The sequence below is a fragment of the Triticum aestivum genome, chromosome 5B (assembly GCF_018294505.1).
Source record: "Triticum aestivum cultivar Chinese Spring chromosome 5B, IWGSC CS RefSeq v2.1, whole genome shotgun sequence".
In the NCBI taxonomy this organism is placed as follows: domain Eukaryota; kingdom Viridiplantae; phylum Streptophyta; class Magnoliopsida; order Poales; family Poaceae; genus Triticum; species Triticum aestivum.
Window position 1 is genome coordinate 291,247,665 of NC_057807.1, and position 25,656 is coordinate 291,273,320.

General features: G+C 41.3%; 1 protein-coding gene across 1 annotated transcript; it reads right to left on the minus strand.

Moving 5' to 3' along the window:
* Positions 1-21,520: 21,520 nt before the first annotated feature.
* LOC123111454 (caffeoylshikimate esterase) lies at positions 21,521-24,102 on the minus strand. The gene is made up of 4 exons (XM_044532260.1): positions 23,795-24,102; positions 23,400-23,710; positions 22,725-22,964; positions 21,521-22,048 (listed from the first exon to the last, which is right to left on the minus strand). Exons 1-4 carry the CDS (start codon positions 23,946-23,948, stop codon positions 21,746-21,748), a joined length of 1,008 nt encoding a protein of 335 aa, XP_044388195.1. The 5' UTR covers positions 23,949-24,102; the 3' UTR covers positions 21,521-21,745.
* Between the last annotated feature and the right edge of the window lie 1,554 nt (positions 24,103-25,656).

A 25,656-nucleotide genomic window follows, 5' to 3' on the forward strand; every position in this document is an offset into this window, starting at 1 on the left:
GAAAAATAAAGAGGCCAAAAAAAGAGGGCCCCCCAAAAACGAGAAAACAAAAAATGAGAGAAAAGGAGAGAAGGGGCAATGCTACTATCCTTTTACCACACTTGTGCTTCAAAGTAGCACCATTATCTTCATGACAGAGAGTCTCCTATATTGTCACTTTCATATACTAGTGGGAATTTTCATTATAGAATTTGGCTTGTATATTCCAATGATGGGCTTCCTCAAATGTCCTGGTCTTCATGAGAAAGCAAGTTGGATGCACACCCACTTAGTTTCTTTTTGAGCTTTCATATACTTATAGCTCTAGTGCACCCATTGCATGGCAATTCCTACTCACTCACATTGATATCTATTGATGGGCATCCCCATAGCCCGTTGATACACCTGGTTGATGTGAGACTATCTTCTCCTTTTGTCTTCTCCACAACCACCATTCTATTCCACCTATAGTGTTATGTCCATGGCTCACGCTCATGTATTGTGTGAAAGTTGAAAAAGTTTGAGAATACTAAAGTATGAAACAACTGCTTGGCTGAAACCGGGGTTGTGCATGATTTAAATATTTTGTGTAATGAAGATAGAGCATAGCCAGACTATATGATTTTACAAGGATAGCTTTCTTTGGCCGTGTTATTTTGAGAAGACATGATTGCTTTATTCGTGTGCTTGAAGTATTACTGTTTTTATGTCAATATTAAACTTTTGTTTTGAAACTTATGGATCTGAATATTCTTGCCACAATAAAGAGAATTACATGGATAAATATGTTAGTTAGCATTCCACATCAAAAATTCTGTTTTATCATTTACCTACTCGAGGACGAGCAGGAATTAAGCTCCGGGGTGCTTGATACGTCTCCAAAGTATCTATAATTTTTTATTGTTCCATGCTATTATAGTATCCATCTAGGATGTTTTACATGCATTTATATGCTATTTTATATGATTTTTGCGACTAACCTATTAACCTAGAGCCTAGTGCCAGTTTCTGTTTTTTCCTTGTTTTTGAGTTTTATAAAAAACGAATATCAAACAGAGTCCAATTGACGTGCCAATTTTTGATGATTTTTTATGGACCAAAAGAAGCCCCCGGAGTAAAAGAGTTGGGCCAAAAGAGTCCCGAGCCATCCATGAGCATGGAGGGTGCGCCCTACACCCCTGGGCGCGCCCCCCTGCCTCGTGGATGACTCAGAGACCCCCCCTAACATGAGACCGATGCAAAAAATTCCTATAAATATAGAAACCCCCGAAAAGAAACCTAGATCGGGAGTTCCGCCGCCGCAAGCCTCTATAGCCACCAAAAACCAATCGAGACCCTGTTCTGGCACCCTGTAGGAGGGGGAATCATCACCAGTGGCCACATTCATCATCTCGGTGCTCTCCATGATGAGGAGGGAGTAGTTCACCCTCGGGGCTGAGGGTATGTACCAGTAGCTATGTGTTTGATCTCTCTCTCTCTCTCTCTCTCTCTCGTGTTCTTGATTTCGCACGATCTTGATGTATCATGAGCTTTGCTATTATAGTTGGATCTTATGATGTTTCTCCCCCTCTATCTTCTTGTAATGGATTGAGTTTTCCCTTTGAAGTTATCTTATCGGATTGAGACTTTAAGGATTTGAGAACACTTGATGTATGTCTTGCGTGGGATACCTGTGGTGACAATGGGGTATTCTATTGATTCACTTGATGTATGTTTTGGTGATCAACTTGCGAGTTCTGTGACCCTGTGAACTTATGCATAGGGGTTGGCACACGTTTTCGTCTTGACTCTTCGGTAGAAACTTTGGGGCAGTCTTTGAAGTTCTTTGTGTTGGTTTGACTAGATGAATCTGAGATTTTGTGGTGCATGTCATATAGTCAAACACACAAATACTTGAGGTGACATTGGAGTATCTAGGTGACATTAGGGTTTTTGTTGATTTGTGTCTTAAGGTGTTATTTGCTACAAACTCTAGGGCTGTTTGTGACACTTATAGTAATAACCCAATGGATTAATCGGAAAGAATAACTTTGAGGTGGTTTCCTACCCTACAATTATCTCTTCATTTTTTCTCCGCTATTAGTGACTTTGGAGTGGCTCTTTGTTGCATGTTGAGGGATAGTTATGTGATCCAATTATGTGATTATTGTTGAGAGAACTTGCACCAGTGAAAGTATGAACCCTAGGCCTTGTTTCAACGCATTGCAATACCGTTTTCGCTCACTTTTATCATTAGTTACCTTGCTGTTTTTATATTTTCAGATTATAAAAACCTATATCTACCATCCATATTGCATTTCTATCACCATCTCTTTGCCGAACTAGTGCACCTATACAATTTACCATTGTATTGGGTGTGTTGGGGACACAAGAGACTCTTTGCTATTTGGTTGCAGGGTTGTTTGAGAGAGACCATCTTCATCTTACACCTCCCACGGATTAATAAACCTTAGGTCATCCACTTGAGGGAAATTTGCTACTGTCCTATAAACCTATGCACTTGGAGTCCCAACAATGTCTACAAGAAGAAGGTTGTGTAGTAGACATCAATGGGTTCTCTTGTTACAAGAAATTGATCTTCATATTATTGATAGAAAGGGAGCGGAGAACCCCGTTGCTAACAACTTTTCTAGGTTAGAAAATGTTCTTGATGACCCACTACCCATTGATGATAGCTTTCCTGATGAGCAATTAGATGTCATAAGTTCTTCTCATGATACTCCTTGGTATGCCGCTAATTACATTGTTAATAATTCATACCGCCTAGTTTCACATACCAGCAAAAGAAAAGGTTCTTCTATGATTTAAGACATTTCTTTTGGGATGACCCACACCTTTATAAAGGACTAGATGGTGTTATTAGGCGTTGTGTACTTGAGCATGATTACGTACACATCCTACGCAAGTGCCACTCCGAGTCTTACGGAGGACACCATGCTGGAGATAGAACTGCACACAAGGTATTGCAATCCGGTTTTTATTGGCCTACTCTCTTCATGGATGCTCGTAAGTTTGTCTTGTCTTGTGATGGGTGCCAAAGAATTGGTAATATTAGTAGACGTCAGGAAATGCCTATGAATTATTCACTTGTTATTGAACCATTTGATATTTGGGGCTTTGATTATATGGGACCTTTTCCTTCCTCTAATGGGTATACACATATTTTAGTTGTTGTTGATTACGTTACTAAGTGGGTAGAAGCTATTCCAACTAGTAGTGCTGATCATAACACTTCTATTAATATGCTTAAAGAAGTTATTTTTCCGAGGTTTGGAGTCCCTAGATATTTAATGACTTATGGTGGTTCACATTTTATTCTTGGTGCTTTCCCTAAAATGCTTGCTAAATATGATGTTAACCATAGAATTGCTTCTCCATATCATCCTCAGACTAGTGGTCAAGTAGAATTGAGCAATAGAGAGATTAAAATAATTTTGCAAAAGACTGTTAATAGATCTAGAAAGAATTGGTCTAAGAAACTCGATGATGCATTATGGGCTTATAGAACTGCTTATAAGAATCCTATCGGTATGTCTCCTTATAAAATGGTTTATGGAAAGGCTTGTCACTTACCTCTTGAACTAGAACATAAGGCATATTGGGCTATTAACGAGCTCAATTATGATTTCAAACTTGCCGGTGAGAAGAGGTTATTTGACATTAGCTCACTTGATGAATGGATAACCCAAGCCTATGAGAAGGCCAAGTTGTTTAAAGAAAAGGTTAAAGATGGCATGACAAGAGGATACAAAAGTGTGAGTTTAATGTAGGTGATCATGTTTTGCTATACAACTCTCATTTAAGATGTTTTGCATGAAAATTTCTCTCTAAATGGGAAGGTCGTTACATTATCAAGGAGGTCCATCGTTTCGGTGCCATAAAAATCCACAACGCCGAAGGCACAAATCCGAAGGTGGTAAACGGTCAAAGAATCAAACATTATATCTCAGGTAATCGCATAAATGTTGAGACCAATATAATTGACACCGTAACACCGGAGGGGTACATAAGGGACACTTTCCAGAATGTTTCAGACTCTGAAAAGGAATAGGTATGTGGTACGTAAGTAAATCGACTCCAAAACTGTTCTAATGGCAATTTTTCTCCGTTTTGGAATATTTAAAAAATTAGAAAAATTAAAAGTAGTCTGAAAGAGATATGAGGCGACCACAAGGGTGGAGGGCATGCCCTACCCCTCTGGGCGCGCCCCCCTGCCTTGTGGCCACCTCGTGTGCCCTCCGGACTCTGTTTTCTTGCACAATACTTCTTTTGGTCGGTAAAAATTCATTATATAATCTCCCAAAGGTTTTGACCACTGTACCACGGCAAAATCCCCTGTTTCCATTTTGAGTTGTTTCTGCAGCAGATTTAGAGCCGGATGTCTTCGCAAGAGTCGGTCGGGGAGAGCCATGTATCTCACCCGACACATGGACCAAGAGCATACAACAAAGCTGACCACTTCGGGCAATCAACAGAGGAAGAGATGGAGGCTGACTTAAAAAGGGTGGATGCCATGGAGGAGGATCAAGAAGCTACCTCTCGTCTTTAAACTAGATTAATGCTGGAGGAACTTCAGAGCTAGCAATACCAAATTCGGTCATTCCTCTCGATGCTAGATTTCTCTCTTATGAAAATATGAAAAAAAAAGTGTTGCTTTTTCTCCCGGGCGCGGGCAACATCCATGGGTGAATGGAGCTCTAGCCGTCACGGGTAAACTTCACACGGAAGTAATGGATCTTAAGCAGCAAATTAATAAGCTCGAGGAAGAGAATCGTATCCTAAGGGGCATCACTACTAGAAAAATGCTTATACATAGAATTTTAGCAGTAGCGCCGGTTTGGGCGCCCGCGCTACTGGTATGTACCAGTAGCGCCGGCTAGAACGGGCGCTACTGCTACTGTATAGCAGCAGCGCTGGTTGCCGCAGGTCGTGTTGCTGTTTAGCGGGCCGCCGGGCCAAAAGGGCGGGCCACTTAGTTGTAGTGTGTGATGTGCGCCAGCGCTACAGCTAGTAGGCTTAGCAGGAGCGCTGGCCCATTACCCACGCTGCTGCTAAGCCCACTCCCTCCCCCGTGTGCCGGCCGGCCTGCTCGTGCCCCCAGCCCCATAACTCAGCTCACTCACACAACTCCACACTCCTCCCTCAATCGCTCGCGCCGCCCTCCTCCCCGCCGGCCGCCCTCCCCCACGCCGGCCTCCTCCCCCACCGGCCGCCCCGCCCCTGCGCCGGCTCTCCTCCACCGCCAGCCGCCCCGGCCCCCGCGTTGGCCCTCCTCCCTCGCCGGTCGCCCCCCTGCGCCGGCCCTCCTGCCCCCCCCCCCCCCGCGCACCGGCCCTCCTCCACCGGGAGGTACATCCTCGTCCCTCCTTCCTCCTCCTCCCTAGTTTCTTTTGAAGCCTAGCTATTTGAAAATTTTAGGTTTTTAATTTTAGTTGTTTAATCTTAGGAAAATGTAGTATGAAACCTAGCTAGTTAATCTTAGGATGATGTAGTGTGAATCTTAGGATAATGTAGGTTTTTAATCTTAGTTGTTTAATCTTAGGTGTTTAATCTTAGTTGTTTAATCTTAGGATAATGTAGTATGAATCTTAGGATAATATAGGTTTTTAATCTTAGTTGTTTAATCTTAGGTGTTTAATCTTAGTAGTTTAATCTTAGGATAATCTAGTATGAACCCTAGCTAGTTAATCTTAGGATAATGTAGTATGAATCTTAGGATAATGTAGTATTAACCCTAGCTAGTTAATCTTAGGATCATATTTTGAACTATCACATTTGTTGTTATTTTTTAGTAAAAACAATTATTCCTGTTATATGCAAATTTGAAATAGATATTTTGAAGTGGATATATGTCATATTTTGAACATGTCACAATCTTAGTTGTTTAATTGAGTGGCCTATGTTTTGCCAGAATGTTGATTCGTCCACGTTCTAGTAAATTTCTGGCACTCGATATGTCTTTCTTTAGGAAAGGTCATGCCGAATTTTGCTAAGTGTTTATTAATTTTGTTTTCATAACTAAGCATTTTGTTCTCGACATCGACGATGCCTATCCCGTATCCTCGTCGTCGACTCGGTGGAGGAGGCCTACTTGAGCAGAGGGGCCATGTCCGGGATTGGGCTCCGCCGAGCTGGTACTGGATTGTGCTACCTTCCGGTGAGCGCAACTTAGTGAGGAGCCAGCCCGTCGTCGACCCAGAGTGTCTTTGGTGGCGGTCAGGTGGGCCTGCATTGGTGCAGAGGCTTGAGTCCCCCGCGCAGGTGGTACAGCACCGTGTCACGGAGTAGGACACGCACGTCCATTGCTACATGGTTGCATTGGCGGACGGCGGGTTCTCCAATATCTGGCAGATTCTTCAAGGATCTCAAAGGAGCTATGATCCTGTGATGGTTCCTTCTCTTTGAGTGTCCACCGCGCCCGCGGCCCACTGAACCTAGAGGAGCTATTACACAAGATGCATTTGATAGGACATTATTAATTAACTATTATTCGAGATGTATTAGTGATATTATATGATGATCTTTGCTACAAACTACTGTATATGTATTGGATGATGGATCATTAATTACCTATTAGTTATTTGCTTATTGAATGCATGCTAATTTGAATGGAATAATTTGTTTTATCTCTATTATGATTTAGTTTTGCTTATTGAATGCATGCTAATTTGAATGGAGTACTTTATTTTATCTCTATTATGATTTTAGTTTTGCTTATTTAATGCACGTCTGTTTCAACAATGAACATATAGGAAATGTCTGACGACGAAAGGGAATTTGCTATGTGCGAGTACTGCGAAGATGAGCGCGGTCTGTGCGACAGGCCTCGCCTGGTAGAAGGTCGGCGCTTCGGCTTCAAGCTCCAGGAGACCTTCGATGTTGAAACGATATGCAACGATGACAAGTGTTTTTTGTTATTTTTTGCATGACTTCTCTGCTTCTTCAACGTGTGATTTCCGTGTTTTACAATTCGACTAGCTTATCCCATGCCATGCAAGACGCTATGTCTTGGATAAGATGGGTTTTGAAGATCATGAAAGCATAGAGACAAAGATAATTCACCTAAGGACCCATCATGGTTATGATTTTGCTGTAAATCTATACAATTATGTGAACTCATCCTATTTTGGTTGCCTGAATTGGGAAGCACTTTGCAAGGGGTATGATTTTCATGAGGGTAGCTTCTCACCTTCGATCTTGGTGATCCTGACATAGACGAAAAGAATATGACCATTTGGGTCCTTGTTGACACGCTTCCAGTTCTACCGATGTGTGAGTTTCTCAAACATATTTATTAAGTAATTTATATTGTTTATTTCAAAATAGTTGATAGCTTGACAGCTTATTTTCATTCTTCAAAAAATGTACGGAAGATGGTAGACAGAACCTGCTACTATAATGATGAAGCACAATTAACTTATAAGGAGAAAGATGGTCTTATCGCATTTTTTACTGATCTTGCGAATTACAATAGCTATTATCGAATTCCTCAAAATGATGGTCAATATGTGCCACTAGTGCACATGGTGTGATACGGTAACATCAATGGAGATAGCATGGTAAGATTTTCTACTATTACGACATCCGTGCATCTTTTGCATAAATTCTTCTAAAACTAAACTACATTGCTAACTACAAAGTTATTACTATGTTTTTGAACAAAAAATCCCGATGGATTGTGTGCCTCATCTAATATTGCCGAGAGGTCGCATTGATGTTATGAGCTTACGGCCACCGCGGCCAGGTCAGCAGCAGTATCCACATCACTCCTGTCCATACCGGATTTCTAAAAGCATCGTAGATAGCTACTTGGAAGCAACATTCTGCATAGGCCAAGACTTGGAGACAGGATGATCTCCGTTCTTTATTATGGAGAGTCCATTTTCCTTAATGGAGAGTCAATGCCTATCTTGTTTTATGATATTTTACCTAAGAGAGGATAGAGTAGGTCCTATGAGAGGAGTAGGTCCTATGTAGAATGTGTTATTATGTGCTACAATGTGCTAGAGTTGATGAGGAGGAGGAGGAGTTGTGATTATGACTAGTGACCAACTTGTTATATGATGTCTCATTGACGAACATTGTTTGGTGGTGATGACTAGTAGTAATGAATATGCTATTTAAACAGACTAGTTCATAATGAGTTGTTATTGTATAAAAGCTATATCTGTTTAAACATGTACAACGCCAAAATGCAAAAAAAACATAAATTTTAGCAGTGGCGCAAGCCAAAATATTACCAACAGCGCTCATTTACCAGTAGCGCGTTCCAGAGGCACGCTACTAGTATCTAAACATACCAGTAGCGCTGGCCTAAACAAGTGCTACTGCTACAAAATAGCTGTAACGCCGTAGCAGTAGCGCGGGCGCCCGCGCTACTGGTAGCTCAAAAACCAGCGCTACTGGTAAGGTTTTCCCTAGTAGTGCATCATCGCCAAGAATATCACATCATCACCTCTGAAGAAAGAGACATAAATACATGGGTATGGGCACTCCCCTTGGCAACTGCCAAGCTTGGGGGAGGTGACCCGGTATCGTATCACCATCACACTTTTACCTTTATCATTTTTCTTAGTTCGATCCTTTTGGTTATATCTTGATCTAGTAGAATAAAGTTTTTAGTATGATCTATCTTTGAGTTTTGTTTTGATCTCTATCAATGTAATCGAGTCTGAGTTATATATAATAAAGAGTAGTTTTGAGTTGAGGGCTTTGCTATTTTGCTATGATCTTGAGGGAATTAAATAAAAGAAAGAATAAAAAGAAATAAAAAAGATCATATATTGATCTTATGGGAAGTGGTGATTTCACATATAAAGAGTATGATGAATAAAAGTTGTTGAGAGTTGACAAACGTAGTTTTGGTCATTGTTGCAATTAATAGGAAGTAATAAAGGAAGAGAGGCTTCACATATAAATATACTATCTTGGACATATTTTGTAATTGTGAGCACTCATTAAAATATGACGTGCTAAAAAGTTGATGTTGGACAAGGAAGACAACATAATGGTTTATGTTTTCTTATATCCGAATAGAAGTTATATTGTCATGGATCATCCAACATGTTGAGCTTGCCTTTCCTTCTCATGCTAGCCAAATTCTTTGCACCAAGTAGAGATACTACTTGTGCTTCCAAACATCCCTTAAACCAGTTTTGTCATGAGGTCCACCATACCTACCTATGGATTGAGTAAGATTCTTCAAGTAAGTTGTCATCGATGCAAGCAATAAAAATTGCTCTCTAAATATGTATGATCTATTAGTGTGAAGAAAATAAGCTTTATACGAACTTATGATATGGAAGAAATAAAAGCGACAGACTGCATAATAAAGTTCTTTATCACAAGCAGCAATATAAAGTGATGTTCTTTTGCATTAAGATTTTGTGCATCCAACCATAAAAGCGCATGACAACCTCCGCTTCCCTCAACGAAGGGCCTATCTTGTACTTTTATCTTCTACCCTTTTACAAGAGTCATGGTGATCACCACCTTTCCTTTTTACACTTTTTCCTTTGGCAAGCACTATGTGTTGGAGAGATCCGGATATATATATCCACTTGGATGTAGGTTATCATAAAATATTATTGTTGACATTACCCTTGAGGTAAAAGGTTGGGAGGCGAAACTATAAGCCCCTATCTTTCTCTGTGTCTGATTGAAACTTTGTACCCACAAATATCGTGTGAGTGTTAGCAATTGTGAAAGACTAAATGATAGTTGAGTATGTGGACTTGCTGAAAAGCTCTTATATTGACTCTTTCCGATGTTATGATAAATTGCAATTGCTTCAATGACTGACATCGTAGTTTGTTAGATTTCAGTGAAGTTTCCGATTCATACTCTACCTTGTGAATGAATTGTTACTTTAGCATAAGAAATTATATAACAATATATGTTGTTGTCTTAAAGATAATCATGATTCCCTCATGTCCATATTTTATTTTATCGACGCCTCTATCTCTAAAGATGTGGACATATTTTTTGATTTCAACTTCCGCCTGAGGACAAGCGAGGTCCAAGCTTGGGGGAGTTGATACGTCCATTTTGCATCATGGTTTTATATTGATATTTATTGCATTATGGGTTGTTATTACACATTATATCACAATACTTATGCCTATTCTCTCCTATTTTATAAGGTTTACATGAAGAGGGAGAATGCCGGCAACTAAAATTCTGGACTGGAAAAGGAGCAAATATTAGAGACCTATACTGCACAACTCCAAAAGTCCTGAAACTTCATGAATTTTTTTTGGAATATATAAAAAATTGGGAAAAGAAAGCACCAGAGGGGGGCTGTTTTCCAGCCACAAGGGTGGAGGGTGCGCCCTACCCCCTGGGCACGCCCTTCGATATTGTGGGCCACCTGGCAGGCCCTCGTTGCCCATCTTCTACTATATGGTGTGTTTTGACTTGGAAAAAATAAGAAGGAAGCTTTCGGGACAAAGCGCCCCTGCCTCGAGGCGGAACTTGGGCAGAACCAATCTAGGGCTCCGGCGGAGCTGTTCTGCTGGGGAAACTTCCCTCGTGGAGGGGGAAATCAAAGCCATCGTCATCACCAATGATCTTCTCATCGAGACGGGGTCAATCTCCATCAACATATTCACCAGCACCATCTCCTCTCAAACCCTAGTTCATCTCTTATATCCAATATTTTTTCTCAAAACCTTAGATCGGTACCTGTGGGTTGCTAATAGTGTTGATTACTCCTTGTAGTTGATGCTAGTTGGTTTATTCGATGGAAGATCATATGTTCAGCTCCTTAATGATAATTAATACTCCTCTGATTATGAATATGAATATGATTTGTGAGTAGTTACGTTTGTTCCTGAGGACATGGGAGAAGTCTTGTTATAAGTAATCACATGATTTGGTATTCCTTCGATATTTTGATGAGATGTATGTTGTCTCTCCTCTAGTGGTGTTATGTGAATGTCGACTACATGACACTTCATCATGATTTGGGCCTAGGGGAAGGCATTGATAAGTAATAAGTAGATGATGGGTTGCTAAAGTGACAGAAGCTTAAAGCCTAGTTTATGCGTTGCTTCGTAAGGGGCCGATTTGGATCCATATGTTTCATGCTATAGTTAGATTTATCTTATTTCTATTTTCGTAGTTGCGGATGCTTGCGAGAGGGGTTAATCATAAGTGTGAGGCTTGTCCAAGGAAGGGCAGCATCCAAGCACCGGTCCACCCACATATCAAATTATCAAAGTAACAAACGCAAATCATATGAGCATGATGAAAACTAACTTGACAACAATTCCCATGTGTCCTCGGGAGCGCTTTGCTTTATATAAGAGTTCGTCCAGGATTGTCCTTTGCTACAAAAAGGATTGGGCCACCTTGTTGCACCTTGTTTACTTTTATTACTTGTTACCCATTACAAATTATCTTATCACACAACTATCTGTTACTGATAATTTCAGTGCTTGCAGAGAATACCTTGCTGAAAACCGCTTGTCATTTCCTTCTGCTCCTCGTTGGGTTCGACACTCTTACTTATCGAAAGGACTACGGTAGATCCCCTATACTTGTGGGTCATCAGGGGGAGGAGGAGTCCTCCCCCACTCCAATTCGGCCTCCTCAAGTGGAAAGGGGGGCGCCTCTCCCTATTGGGCCCTTGTGGCCCATTCTCCTTCCATCACTTGGCCTTTTAAGGCCCGTTGATATTTAATTAAATATAAAAGCCTCCTAACTATTATTAGAGCCTTTTATTATATTAATTTAACATCTCCAGAAACATTTTCCACCCATATATTATTTATCCGTAATACCCAGTATTGCCCAATAAACTCCGAAACCCTTTCGATGACATCGAAACGCTTTTGGTTCCTCTCGAAACTATTTTGAATATTAACGAAACTATTTCACGAATATTTCCTCATTACTCCCATCCTACTAACACTCAGCAGATCATGTTTACCTTAAGCTTGTGACCCTATAGGTTCGGTCAAACATAGACATGAACAAAATCCCCTTTATTCAATGACCGATAGCGGAACCATGAACGTCCATATCGATCCCTGTGAATACATGAATGACATTGAGTGAACCTTTGGTTATCATGTGCTATGCGAAACTTTACAAAACCCTAGGTGAGATATATCGGTATCCTCTTGAGTCGTACACATGCTTACTATACCGGTCTCCTCATTACCGGTTTTGTTCTTCTTTCTCGTTGACATGTTTCGGCATCCCCGTGACATAGTCACATGTGTCTGGCCAGACAATGAAGGATGTTGTCACATCGAGAGGGCCCTAAGAATATCTCTCCATCACGAGAGGAGCAAATTCCACTCTTGAGCTATCTTGTCCCCTGTCAAACTTTCTGATGTACCTAAAATTGTCCTTATGATCACTGTGTTACAGATGATGTTTGAGAAACCCCAAAGTTCATTGTACGGTAAGAAGTAACTACGATACTCTCATGGTCTAAGAAACTAAAACACACATTAACACTCCGTGTTATAACAATTGACTTCTGACGAGATTATCACAAAGTATAACAAACAAGTTTGGGTCGATTCAATATGATCGTTCTTCTAACGTCATACTGTCGTGTTGTTTTGGGATTATTGTTACACTTAACGATATGCTAAGATCTGGAAAACATGATCAACAACAACACTTGAGCTAGTATTACAGGCAAGACTAGGAACCTAATTTTTTCCATTTATCATTCCACACATGGATATGTGTAACATCCCAAATTTTTATTTTGGAATGTTTTACAATTATAGCTAACCATCTATTGCATTTTGATTGAAATGAGGTGGCATTTGAATTTGCAGAGGCAATTGAGTTTCCATTTGCATTTTGACTCCTTTTCAAAAAGTTGGCATTTGAATTATATTCAAAAAATTCCTGACAAAATACTTTGATCAAAAAGTATGAAAGATGGTAACATGACACCCCAAAATTCAGAAGAAAATAATGCCAAAAGAGTTCAAGTCAAATTTTATTTTATTTGGAATTTTCAAAAAAATGTTTTTTGATAAAGTTTCTCCTTTGCCTCTAAAAAATAGTTCATGTTTTAGGATTTATTCTTCTGATCATTTGGTACATAATATGTATATAGTATATTTCTATTTATTTTCTTTTCTTTTTCTTTATCTCACTGTTTTTCAAATAAAAGAAAACCCTTTTGAATAGAAACCCAGCACGCGCCCACCCCCTCTCTCTCTCCCACGCCACGGCCCACTGGCCAGCTTGTCCAACCTCGCGCACCCGATCGAATCCCACCGAGTCGGTCATCCGATTCGGTTTTCTCCCCCTCTCTCTGACGTGTGGACCCCATCGCCTGCTCCCTCTCTCGCGCGTTCACCTCCGCCCCCGATTGCTTTCCCTCGGGGGATTGGATGATTTTCCCCACTTTACAAGGGGTTGGATGATTTGCCCTTTGATTGTCTCAATGACAGTGGCCCCGGGCCCCACCTGGTAGCCTCTCAGGGGGGGCAAATTATCCAATGGAGAAGTAAAGTGGGGCAAAAGATCCAATTTCTCGCTTTCCCTCCGTCGGAGATCCTCGCCGGATCTCAATTTGCTGCCGATCCCGCACGCCCCTGCCCTATAAAGAGGACACCGTCCTCGTTCGATCCCCCTGACCCTCTCCCTCCGCACACTCCATCGCACCCAATCCCTCACCAGACTCCGCTTCTGCCGCCGCTCGCCATCGTTCACTCTATCGCCCTTCGACCACCCTAGCCCCTGCCACCACCACCCACCTACTCGTCGTCGTCATGCGCATCTCTGGAGCAACTTGTTGAAGCTCGCCCCACCCCCCTGGAACATCGTGTCCATCATCCGCAGCGCCACCACCGTCACCGGAGTTTTTCCCAACCAACGAGGTGAGCTCCGCTCCTCCCCATGTCGTTTGATCCCAATCCAACGGATAGGATAGACCGCCACGTTTTTTTATTTTGCCGAATCGTTTTCGGTTAGTCTTTGGTTAACGCTCGTTTCCCTCGCACGCACATCCCCTCTAGCCAAATAGGTTTGCGCCACGTAGCCCATCGCCCGGTCAGTAGTTTTTTCTGTTTTTTAAAGTTTCTATTTTAAACGGAATTGGTTACTGTTTTAGAATTGCAATATCTCCTACAATATTTAATGCTTTAGGTGATTCTTTTTGCATTAGGTTCATAATTTTATGAAGTGTTTGTAGATGCGAAGTTTGACCATGTTTGAAAGTTTTAAATTTGAATTCATGAATTTCATTCAGACACTAGATTATCAATATCTTTTGTTTGAAAATAGCTTTTGATTTGATTCTTTTTGAAAATGGTCACAGAAATAGTTGTGCATCTAGTAGCACATCTAATTTTATTTTCATTTTGTTTTAAAACTTATTTTCTAGCAAAGAAGTAATGTTTTAGTATTTTATAGGATTAGTGTCATGTGTGTACTGGCCACCTATGTAATTGGATGTTTGTCGCGTATCATACACATCTTATTTACATGAAATGTTTCTGTTCTCTTGGCTCAACACAAACAGTTTACCGAAATAAACTGTATGCCCTCCATTGCACACACCTTGATCTGGCTGAATCGTTTCTGTTGCGTTGCCTAATCGAAAACAGTTCATCCGAGTGAACCATATGCCGTATATCATACACCTTGATCTGGCTGACCGTTCCTTTTGTGTTGCCTAATCACAGACAGTTCATCAGGGTGAACTGTACGCCGTATATCGCACACGCCTTGATCTGACTGCCCTTTTCTGTTGTTCTGCCTCATCGCAAACAATTTATCTGAGTGAACTATATGTCGTATATTGCATACACCTTCATCTGGCTGCCCGTTTCTATTATTCTGCCTCATCGCAAATAGTTCATTGAACTGAACCGTGTGCCAAGCATCACACACGCAAGTAAAATCTGAACCGTGTTTGATGTATCCTTCATCGCAAATATTTTGCATCTTTTTTGATGATTTTTTACATCACCATTTGCGATTAATGCATCGCACACAGTTTCGTCGAAGGGTCTCTGATTGTAGTGTCGCGTTAGCAACATCTTGCAGTAGTGATGCCTACTTCCATCACATGAATAGAACGCCGATGAAACACAAGTGAACCCAATGAAAAGAAAGGAAGAAAATTCTATTCTAATATAGTAGAAAGCCCAACATAAATAGATTAATTCTCAGTTTTCTAGCACAAATCAATATGGGTTGATTTGGTTATTAGGGTTGGTTGATCCTATACAAAGAGAAAAATGGGATAGAAATAGACAAGGGAGGGGGCAAAAAATCAAGACAAAAGAGACGAGAAAAGCACAACAAAAAGAATACCTAGTCGAGTTGGTAACTTATCATTCGGATCTGTCCCAACAAACAGGTCGTTCGGAAATTATAATTTTCAATTTCAAAAATTGCAACCCATAAAAAAATGTTTTCATGTCTTTAAAAAAACTATCCTTACTATTTTAAGGAATGTTCAAGCACCTGAGAACCTATTTAAAAATGTCCATTGTATATTAAAAAATATGTTCAATGTGCATTTGCAAATTTTTAACAATTATCAGAATAAATATTCAACTTTTTTGTGAAACGTTTAACGTGTACCGTGTACGTGTAAAATGTCCAACATGTATGTTTGATGTATATGAAAACTAAGATAAAAATGATGAAAACAACAAAAACAAAAAAATGCACAAAATAACAAATACGGAATAGTGAAAGGAAACCGATGAAAATTGAAAAAAAACTTGCAAAAGGTTCTAAAACTGGTCTATACCGGCTAGTAAGAGCTTCCCAAAACCACGCAACATTGGGCCAGCCCACTAAGTGGAAGCCTTGAGGCGACCCTCCCTTCCATCTGGTAGTGAGACATAAGAGAGCAACTAGTTAACGAGCACTCCTTTGGGAGCCTCGCAATGATCAGCGCCATTTGGCGCGCTCTCAGCCATTCGCCACGTGTCGCGATCTGGGCGCTCCCTCCAGATTTTTTATTTATTTTTTCACACGCGTTTTCGGGTTTTTAAACGGTTTTTTCGGGGGTTTTCGACGTTTTGTTTTTTCACCGGTCTTTCTTGGCTTTTCGACAAAAAAATATTTTCAAAAAAAAATTGTGCGAAAAAGGTGTTTTCTGTTTTTTTTTCTTTCGTGAGAGTCACGGTTTTGTTTCCGCGAGAGGCACGGTTTTGCTTTCATAAGAGTCACGGCTGTGCCTCTCAGAAACGGAAAAAAACACGTTTTCTATTTATTTTTCCTTTCGCGAGAGTCACGGGTTTGCTTCCGCGAGAGGCACGGGTGTGTTTTCGCAAGAGTCACGATCGTGCCTCTTGGAAACGAAAAAAACGTGTTTTCTGAAGAAAAAAAATCCGCTAGAGTCACGATTTTGCTTCTGCGAGAGGCATGGTTGTGCTTCAGCGAGAATCATGGCCGTGCCTCTCGGTAACGGAAAAAAACGCATTTTCTGTTTTTTTCGCGAGAGTCACGGTTTTGCTTCCGCCAGAGGCACGGTTGTGCTTTCGCGAGATTCACGGTTGTGCCTCTCAGAAACGAAAAAAACATGTTTTCTGTTTTTTTTCTTTCGCGAGAGTCACGATTTTGCTTCCACGAGAGGCACGGTTCTGCTTTTGCGAGACTCACGGCCGTGCGTCCTCGGAAAACGAAAAAAATGCGTTTTCGCTTTTTCTTTTTCTTTCGCGAGAGTTACGGTTTTGCTTTCGCGAGAGACACGGTTGTGATTTTGTGAGAGGCATGGGCGTGCCTCTTTCGGAAAGGAAAAAACCGTGCTCCCGGTTCGGTTTTTTTGTACGGTTTTTTCGTGAAAAAAAGTTTGTCAAAACCTATCAACATGGGATCTAGTTTTGAAGATCTCGACGCGAGGAATCCGACAGTGAAAACGGTTCGAGATTTGGACGCACGGTTTGAGAGATAAAACATTTTAAATAAACGATCTATGAAAAAAGGGAAAACTCTCAAGTTGCGACAAATAGTGCGCTGCATGTGCGCCATCTATCGCAACTAGAAAAGTTGGAGTGATCTTTGCAACGAGTACTCCTCAACTAGTGATTTCGGAGACATTGACGAGATGCAACGGGAATTTACTATTCGACGTTCGGTGCGTCAAAGTGTCGTCCCTTCCCAAAGGGACGAGAGAGAGAGATGGAGTGGCTAGACCATTGGGTAGTTTAGCACAACCTTTTTTACGGTTTTCTACCGGTGATAGGAACCTTCTTAAAGGATTTTCAACAAAAGAAATTTAATGTTGGTGTCTTATACGGGATTTTTTGCTTCCTGCTGTTTTATTTCTCCTTTTTATTTTTATTTTTATTTATATTTTCAGATATTAATATATATTTTTAAAACAAGATCTTCAAAAATTGATCAAAATTTCAAAAATTCCTCACTTCAGAAAATTGTCTGTGTTCCAATTTTTTATCACGTTTTTAAAAAAATTGACCATGTTTCTAAAAGAGGTTCGAAATTTGTTCGGATTAAAAAATTGTTAGCTTTAGAAAAATATTCTGAATATCAATTTTTTTGTTCAAGTTTTCTAAAAATAGATCATTTTCTTAAGAAATGTTAAATGTTTCAAAAATTGTTCACTTCTTGCAAAAATGTTTAGAAATTACTAGTGAGAATTTTAAAAGAATTCGAATAATATAAAAAGTTGGGAAATTAGAAAATGTGCTCACTTTTTCAATTTTTGTGAGGGTTTTAAGAAACTCAGATTTTTTTTCATGTTTTTTAAAAATTGTATGTAATTTGAATTTTGTTCATATTTTCAGAAAAATTGCACGTGTTTTTCAGAAAATGCAAATAATTATTTTTGAGGTATAAAATGCAAATAATTTAGAAATGCAACAACACTATAGTACCTTGCTACAACCCGTCGCTCCAATCGGTAATGGGCTGGCCTAGTTCGGTTGCCCCTATGTGTCCCTCTGTGGTTGGACACAATGGGCGACATATAAAGAAAATGCTATGTATTACTCGTTGTATTTTTTCAAGGGGTGTCACCAAGTTTTATTGCTTAAATTTCACATGAGTGGTTGGACAAACCAGACGTGTCTCCCCTGATCGAGAGAATGCGAAAACTTTGCTAACCCATCGGCATCGTTATTAGCAGATCGGCCTTCAAAGGACAAAAAAATACAATTAAACAGTTGAGACCTACTATTAGTCTCCCTAATAATGTTCCCATATGATCCTTGACTTTCCTTTCTCTATGTTCTTGGCAATCTGTTTCGAATCTGAGGCTACAAGAAAATTTTGGAGTGTGAGGTCTTCTACTAGAGATAAAGCATGTCGACACGCAATTAGCTTCCAGTGTAGCTGCATCATGTATGCCATAAATTACCAAAGCGGAGCTTCCCATATAATTTCCTTCTTCATCTCGACATATAGCCGCCGACGCACCCCTCACATGATTTCTTGGCGTGGCCATATCCACATGTATTTTCATAACACCTGGTGGGGGTGCCTTCGGTCTCACCATTGTTCTGTCCAAAACCACAGTAGTAAAAGAAATCTTCACCTGCTCCATATTTAGTTCAGCATATAAATACATGTGTGGCTGACGGACTTTGAAAAATCTCATCATGAATTGCCATTAGACGGGCGCACCAGATGGCCCAGAGTGCGACAGCCAATCTTACAAATGAAACATGCGATAATGTGTCTATCATTGAAAAGATCCACTAGCTCGTGCTAGTTCAGTTGTTTTCGCATAAGTGTTCAGCTGTATCGCTCGTTGTAAGTGTTGAGCTTTGAATCGCCCACAAGGTTTGGAAGACAGGCTGGCCCATTGATAACCATAGCTAAGCAAGCGTCGAACCCTTAGGGTGAAGTGACAACATGTTTTAGGAAACTTCTTTTCATTTTACTTTGAAAAAAGGAAACTTCTTTTCATGGGCTTCCCCCTTTTTATATATTTTTCAGCTTTTCTTCTCTTTTTAGTTTTTCTGCTTCTTTTTTCCTTTCTTTAGTTATATTCATAAATAAAAAATATTTACATTTTTAAATAATCTTTTCATTAATAAATATTAAGGATTTCAAACATTGTTCGCGTTTATAAAAAACTGTTTGAAACTTTAAAATTGTTCACAATTTTGAAAAATGTTCGTGTTTTCTAATAACTTGTTCACAAGTTCAATAATGTTCATAAAATTAAAAAATTGCTCGTGCTTTTCACTTTCTTGGAAGAAATCATAAATAAATTTGGAACTCAGAAACAATTCTTTAATTCACGACATTTTTAAAATATGAGAACGTGTTGAATTCATATTGTTTTTAATTCATAATTTTTTCTTAATTTACAAAGATTTTTTTATTCACACACATTTTCAAATTCAACGATTTTTACAATGTAGAATTTTTTTTCGAAATTCATAATTATTTTCTTGGAATTGCGAATAATATTTGAATTCACGAACACATTTTGAAATTCACAAACTTCCACTGAATCTATGATATCTTTTGAATATGCAAAAGAAATTGAGTTCAGGAACATTTGGCTGAATTCATGAACATTTTCTTGAATTTGTGAACATTTTCAAATTTACATATTTTTTGAATTGGCATAAATTTTCTTTAATTGACAATATTTGTTTAAAAAATTAAGTAAAAATTAAACGGACGAAAAATAAAAATACGTAATGAGAAAGAAAACAGACATGCGCTCTCTCTACTAACTCTGTTCAAGCTCACTCGGCCAGTCCCAACTGGCGCGAGCAATGCGAGCTGTAGCGGTCGCTATGAGCGATACCTAGCACCGCCCAGCATATAGGAGGTCCCTATGCAAGGGCAACATTGAACAAGACCATTGATGTGTCTGGGCCAATTGGCGGAAACCAAAAGTGCTCAAATATATAGTTTCAAACTGTTTATGCCGTGTTACAGATATAGTTTGTGACAGGAGTTGTAAATTTGGGCTGATTTATTTGCTAACATGCATTAGAAAATTCTACTTAATTTCTTAAAGATTTCAACTCACACTAAAAAATGTACATGAAATGTAAAAAATGGTTAACCCAATTTTTAAAAATGTTCATACAATTAGAAAAGAAAAGGTCCGTAACTTATAAAAAATGGTCATTAGTTCATACACCTATTTAAAATTTTCATGAAAATTAAGAAGAGTTTGTGTAATTTGTAGAAAAAATGATCATACATTCAAAAAAAAAATGTTTAGGCCATTTATAAAATATTTTTGTGTAATCAAATTTTTTATTACCTTTTACAGAAATGTTCATGAAATTTAAAATTAGGTCGTGCAAATGTAGGAAAAAGTTCATAACTTATAAAACAATTTTTTGTGCCATTTTAAGTAAATGTTGCGACACATAAAAAGATGGTTGCATGTACTCCCTCCGTTCCTAAATGTAAGTCTTTGTAGAGATTACACTAGATGGACTACATACAGAGCAAAATGAATGAATCTAAACTTAAAATGCATCTATATATATCCGTATGCGGTTTACAATGAAATCTCTACAAAGACTTACATTTAGGAACGGAGGGAGTATTTAAAAATGTTCATGACATTTTTGGAAAAATTTCAAACGTGTGTTTAAATATATTCATTGTTGCAAATGTTCAACATGTATTTATAAAATATTGAACATGTTTCTAAAAACTATTCAACAGATGTATGTAAATTGTTCAACATGTATTTAAAAAAATTGACATATATATGGAAAATGAAAAAGAAAATGACAAAAACTAAAAAGTAAAAACACCAAATAACAAACAGAAAAAGAAAGACAACACTGAAGGAAGAAACCCAATGAAAAATAGTAGAGACAACTAACAAAAAAGAAAGAGAGAAAACTGCGTGGAAGGTTATAAGATTGGTCTGTACAGCCCCATAAAAGCTCACCAAAACCGTACTATTGGGCTGGCCCACTAAGACGAACCCCTTGAGGTGACGCTGCCTTCCATCTGGCAGTAAGCGAGACATAGCATTAGCGGGATGCAAGGACGACATTGAACAAGAGCATCAATAGTGGGGATGCAAAATTTCCCGGGCTAGTTGATGAAAACCAAAAGTAGTCAAATCCCTACTGGGATTTTGGAACTGTTTGTGCCAGGCTGCATATATAGTTTGGGCCAGGAGATGTAGATTTGTGCTGGTTCATCTGCCCACTTGCATTTCGCGCAGACGAAAAATCTAAGATCTGTCATGTCTCAAAACAAAAAAGAAGTGCTCAGATCTATGACTGCTCCTCAACGCCATCAAGTACCTTTGCCTTTGATTATCTCTACTATAGTATCTTATAAATTGGAGTTGGTGGTGATTGGTGAGTTTAGTACCCCCACTCCATCCCAATCCTTCTCATCTATCTTGAAACTGGTAGACTCCTTTAGTTTGGAGATAGAGAAAAATCATATCTTTCATTGGTGCTTCAATCGCTGACGCAATTACACAAGTGTGGTGTTGGTTGCTCGATTGAGCTTCTTCCCCACAGTGTTGCACGTGCATTGGTAGTTATACATTGCTAATCCAATACAACTAAATCATTTTTGTGGACCGATAGCAACGCAGGGGCGTGATGCAAGTCACATGTAAATACGACGATGAAGATTTTGTAAAACTGAAATAGCACTGGTATATGATATATCTTTGAAAGATCCAGGTTGCATGGTATGCTGGTTTACAAGAAGACAGAAATTGACGAACTAGCTAGCAAGTTAGTACAATAATGGATTAATGCACCACACTTGTAGCCAGCCAGTTAACTTAACATGATTCCAAGTCCCAGCTGTACTTAACCATGCCTACAGCTGCTCATTGTCATTAGCTTTCGTGCTATTGCTTGTCGAAATTCTGCTCATCGTGCTTGGCCTTCTGTTCCATCTCCGATGACAAGTCCAAGGCGGCCGCCGACAATGATGATTTCGGGGATGATCTTTGGTCGAGCCATGCGATGATATCTTGGAAGACGGTGTGGATGTTTTCGGGGCTCTCGCCGGAGGTGAGGGCGTGCCACATGCCCGGGTAGAGGTTGAGCTTCTTGTCCTGGCTCACCGCCGAGCGGTAGAGGAGGTCGCTCACCGATGGGTCCGTCACCTTGTCGTCGCCTCCGTGAACGATCAGGAATGGCAATGACACCTGCATACACATGCACGATCCATCCATCAGCATCACTCTTGTTGCTTACAGAGCTAATTATAGTTAGGAGCTTATGGGTATATATCTATCTAGAAAGATGAGGAAAAAGTCGTTGTTATGTGAAAGAAACAACAATTATTATGAGACCACGGCAACAAAATAAGTCATCAAGCTCCTAACTGGGCCACTCACGAGAAAAATACCTTGAGTGTGATCTAAACAGAGAAGAGGCGTGAGACGTAGAGAGAGTATGCTTTAGAAGCCAGACCCAACTAACCGAACAGGGACGTCACGCGAGCAAATCAACCTATTGATCTTAATTGGAGAAAAGGAGATGGATTGAGATGTGTAGATGCGGGCACATTACCATTAAGAAAAATAGTACTCAAAATTCATTTATTAAACATATCTCCCTCCCTCTGCAAGCGTGCTATCTACTCCAGTTGATATATACATACCCCATGGAATACTATATGCGGAGACAAAGGGAATCCTTTTTTGCTTTAGTAATTATTAAGTGCTCCCTCCATTCACAAATATAAAATATTTTTGAATATTCGAATATAGACTAGATAAAGATTGAAATGAGTGAACACTACAACATGTCTATATATAATCGATGTATAAAGAAGTTAGAACATGTTCGCAAAGAAGAAGAAGAGATAATTAATAACACCTTTGAGAGTACGTTGTTCTCGAGGTTGAGGCTGACTTTGAGGAGCTCGTAGGCGGTCTTGAGGCGCGGCTTGCCCTGGTAGCAGTGGGGGTTGTTCCTGATCTCGTCGCGCTTCTCCTGCATCCTGTAGGCGGCGTCGATGACGTCGGTGGTCGGCACGATCTTCCACGTGGGGATGATGTTGGTCATCAGCTTGAGGACGCTCACCACCACCGGATGCGGCCGCATCTCATCAGCGATCTGAAATACCCCAGCCTTAGTTTTACGTTATTTGAATTGGTCCAAATTAATGAAAGCAAATGTTCATCGATCAACAAAGATAGATACTACTACTACTACTACTAGAATATACTACTGTCGTTATCGGGCGAGAGGCCTGAATGGCCGGCCGGGTCAACCGCTCCGGCATGGATTGGATTAAACTAAACAAGTGCGAAATCAGTAACGGCCCGGCCGCACGCGGGGCGCCATCTCGATCCACCCGGTCAAAAGTCAAATGATGACGGCAACTAGCTTGCATACGCGGCCGGATTGATCGTGCGTGCGTGCATGCATCTCGTTTCCGTCTCGATTGTCGCCGCGTACTAGTAGCTAGTCTAAAGTTGCGGTAGTCTGGACTCTGGAAGATGATTTGGAGGGAGGCCGGCCGGAGGAGTGGTAAGCATGCACGTGTACCTTGCACATGGGGGCGACGAGGACGGCGCCGGTCCAGTACGCCGGGCGCATCCGGTGGAGGAGCAGCGCCACGGCGCCGCCCATGGACTCGCCGAGGATGAAGCGGGGGAGGTCCGTGTTGGCGGTGGAGGCGACGACGGCGGTGAAGAAGGCGTCGGTGTCGCTGACTAGGAGGTCGAAGGAGGGGATGTAGCCCTGGAGCCCCTCCGACTTGCCGTGGCCCTCGTAGTCCACCCCGTACACCGCGTACCCGGCCTGCGCCAGCCGCACCCCCGTCCCCCGCATCGTCACGCTGCACTCCACCGCGTACCCTGCACGCATGTTGGTTGGTTAGTTGGTTGGTTGGTCTTGGATCATTCGCCATTAGAGCGGCGAGGAAGGAAAGAAGGACGTACCATGGCAGAGGAAGACGTGGGCCTTGACTATTTGGCCCTTGGGGGGGAGCCATCTGCAGGTGAAGAGCTTCAGCCCGCGGGAGTTCTGCACGGACTCCTCCTCGTACTCGTAGCTGCCATCGTCCGCCACGGCGCTGCCGGACTTGCTCGTCATCGACCCCTTCTCTTCTTCTCCGACGACTGGAACTCGGTCGCAGGAAGGAAGCAGCCAGCCACGGGAAAATTAAAGAGCCGAGAGAAATGTTGAATTTTTGCGAGACAGGAACGCAAGCGAGCGAGCGAACGAGGCGAGGAGGATCAGGGCCGGGGGGTCGATGACAGCTATATATGTGGACGCCCTTGTGAACAAAAGGAATAGTATTACTCCACCAGTATTATAGCAATACATTTATTATTTACTAATATAATATAATTTTATTTTCTCACTGAGATTTTTTGACATCTTAGTAGTATTACGGAGAATACAATGGCTGCTAAATCTTGAATCAATCAATCACTACTCCGTAATGTTAATTGATGCGAGCGCTGAAACGTCTGGACTGGGCGCCTTTCAGTTAACGTCCATTCACCTGCACGTCATGCAAAGAAAGATAATAATAAACACAACCGTCCTTGACAGTAACATTTCAGAGTAACTGCGTCTCACATATGTCGCCATAGGCTCATCTATCGTGTCACCTTCTCAACTAAATTTCTAACACTATTGCTACAGCTACCCAAAAGCTAATAGCACCAAGTATACAGCCCTTCCTCACAAAAAACAACAAAAACTAATTTACAGTCACAACCAAATGCTCCTACTTCCGAGGATTTAAGTGTGTACGCACAAGAGGGAAAACAAACTGCCATTCACGCTGCCTGGCTACAGATGTATTTCCACTGTAGTAGATTTAACGCTGGTGGAGCTTAGCCGGAAGTGTTTGTGTATAAATTTTGTTTGGGTTCCCTCTCTTTCTTTCTCTCTCTCTCTCTCTCTCTTGCAACATGAATCTGCATTTTGTTTGGATGACACGAGCTCCATGGAAATTTGCGCAAACGACTCTAACTCAACCAAAAAACGTGTAACAATTAATCCAATAAGGTTGAAAATTCCTTTGAGTATTCCCACGCTCCTAGCCCCGCCGCCGGCCACTCCGGCCCCGTCGTCCACCCTCCATGGCCTCTCCCCCGCCATCCGTCGTGGGACACTCGCGAGGTCCGCTGGTTCGAGTCGAGCCCCTCCTCGGGCGGCTCCGCTGACTCCGCCATGTCCTACCGGCGGGCCCTTTGCCGGTCACATGCGCCTTCGCCGGCCGCCTCTCTCAGCCCCGCGCCTGCGTCGCCCTCCTTTCTGTGGCCCGCGCCCTCGGACCCCATGCCCTCGCCGCCTATCGCTCGCCGCAAGCTCCGTTTCGAGATCTGCCGGATGGAGGCCGCGCCCGCCCCGAGCGACGGCTGGCTGGTGGCCCGGGGCAAGAAGTGTCCTCGCTCGCGCACCCCTCCTTGTCGCCTGCGCCGTGGCACCGGCGAGCCCTCCCGTCAGCGGCCGTCATGGCTCCGCGAGGTGGAATGCCCCCACTGCTTCAGCACCGAGCACTCGCGCTCCGAGTGCCGGCGCGACATCTGTTGCGCACGCTGCCGGTTCTTTGGGCGCAAGGCCAAGGAGTCACTACAAAAAAATACACGTCCCTGATAATACGTGTTTGTCACAGTAGGTCATGTTTTCTGTCATGCATATACATCCATGACAATTTTATGACAGAATCAAGATAGTCATACCTGTGCTGTCGTAGAAGTGTTCCATGACATTACCAAAATTATCATCACGGAAGTGCCCAATTCCATGATGATAAATCACGTGTTATAGAAGTGCTTTCGTCAAG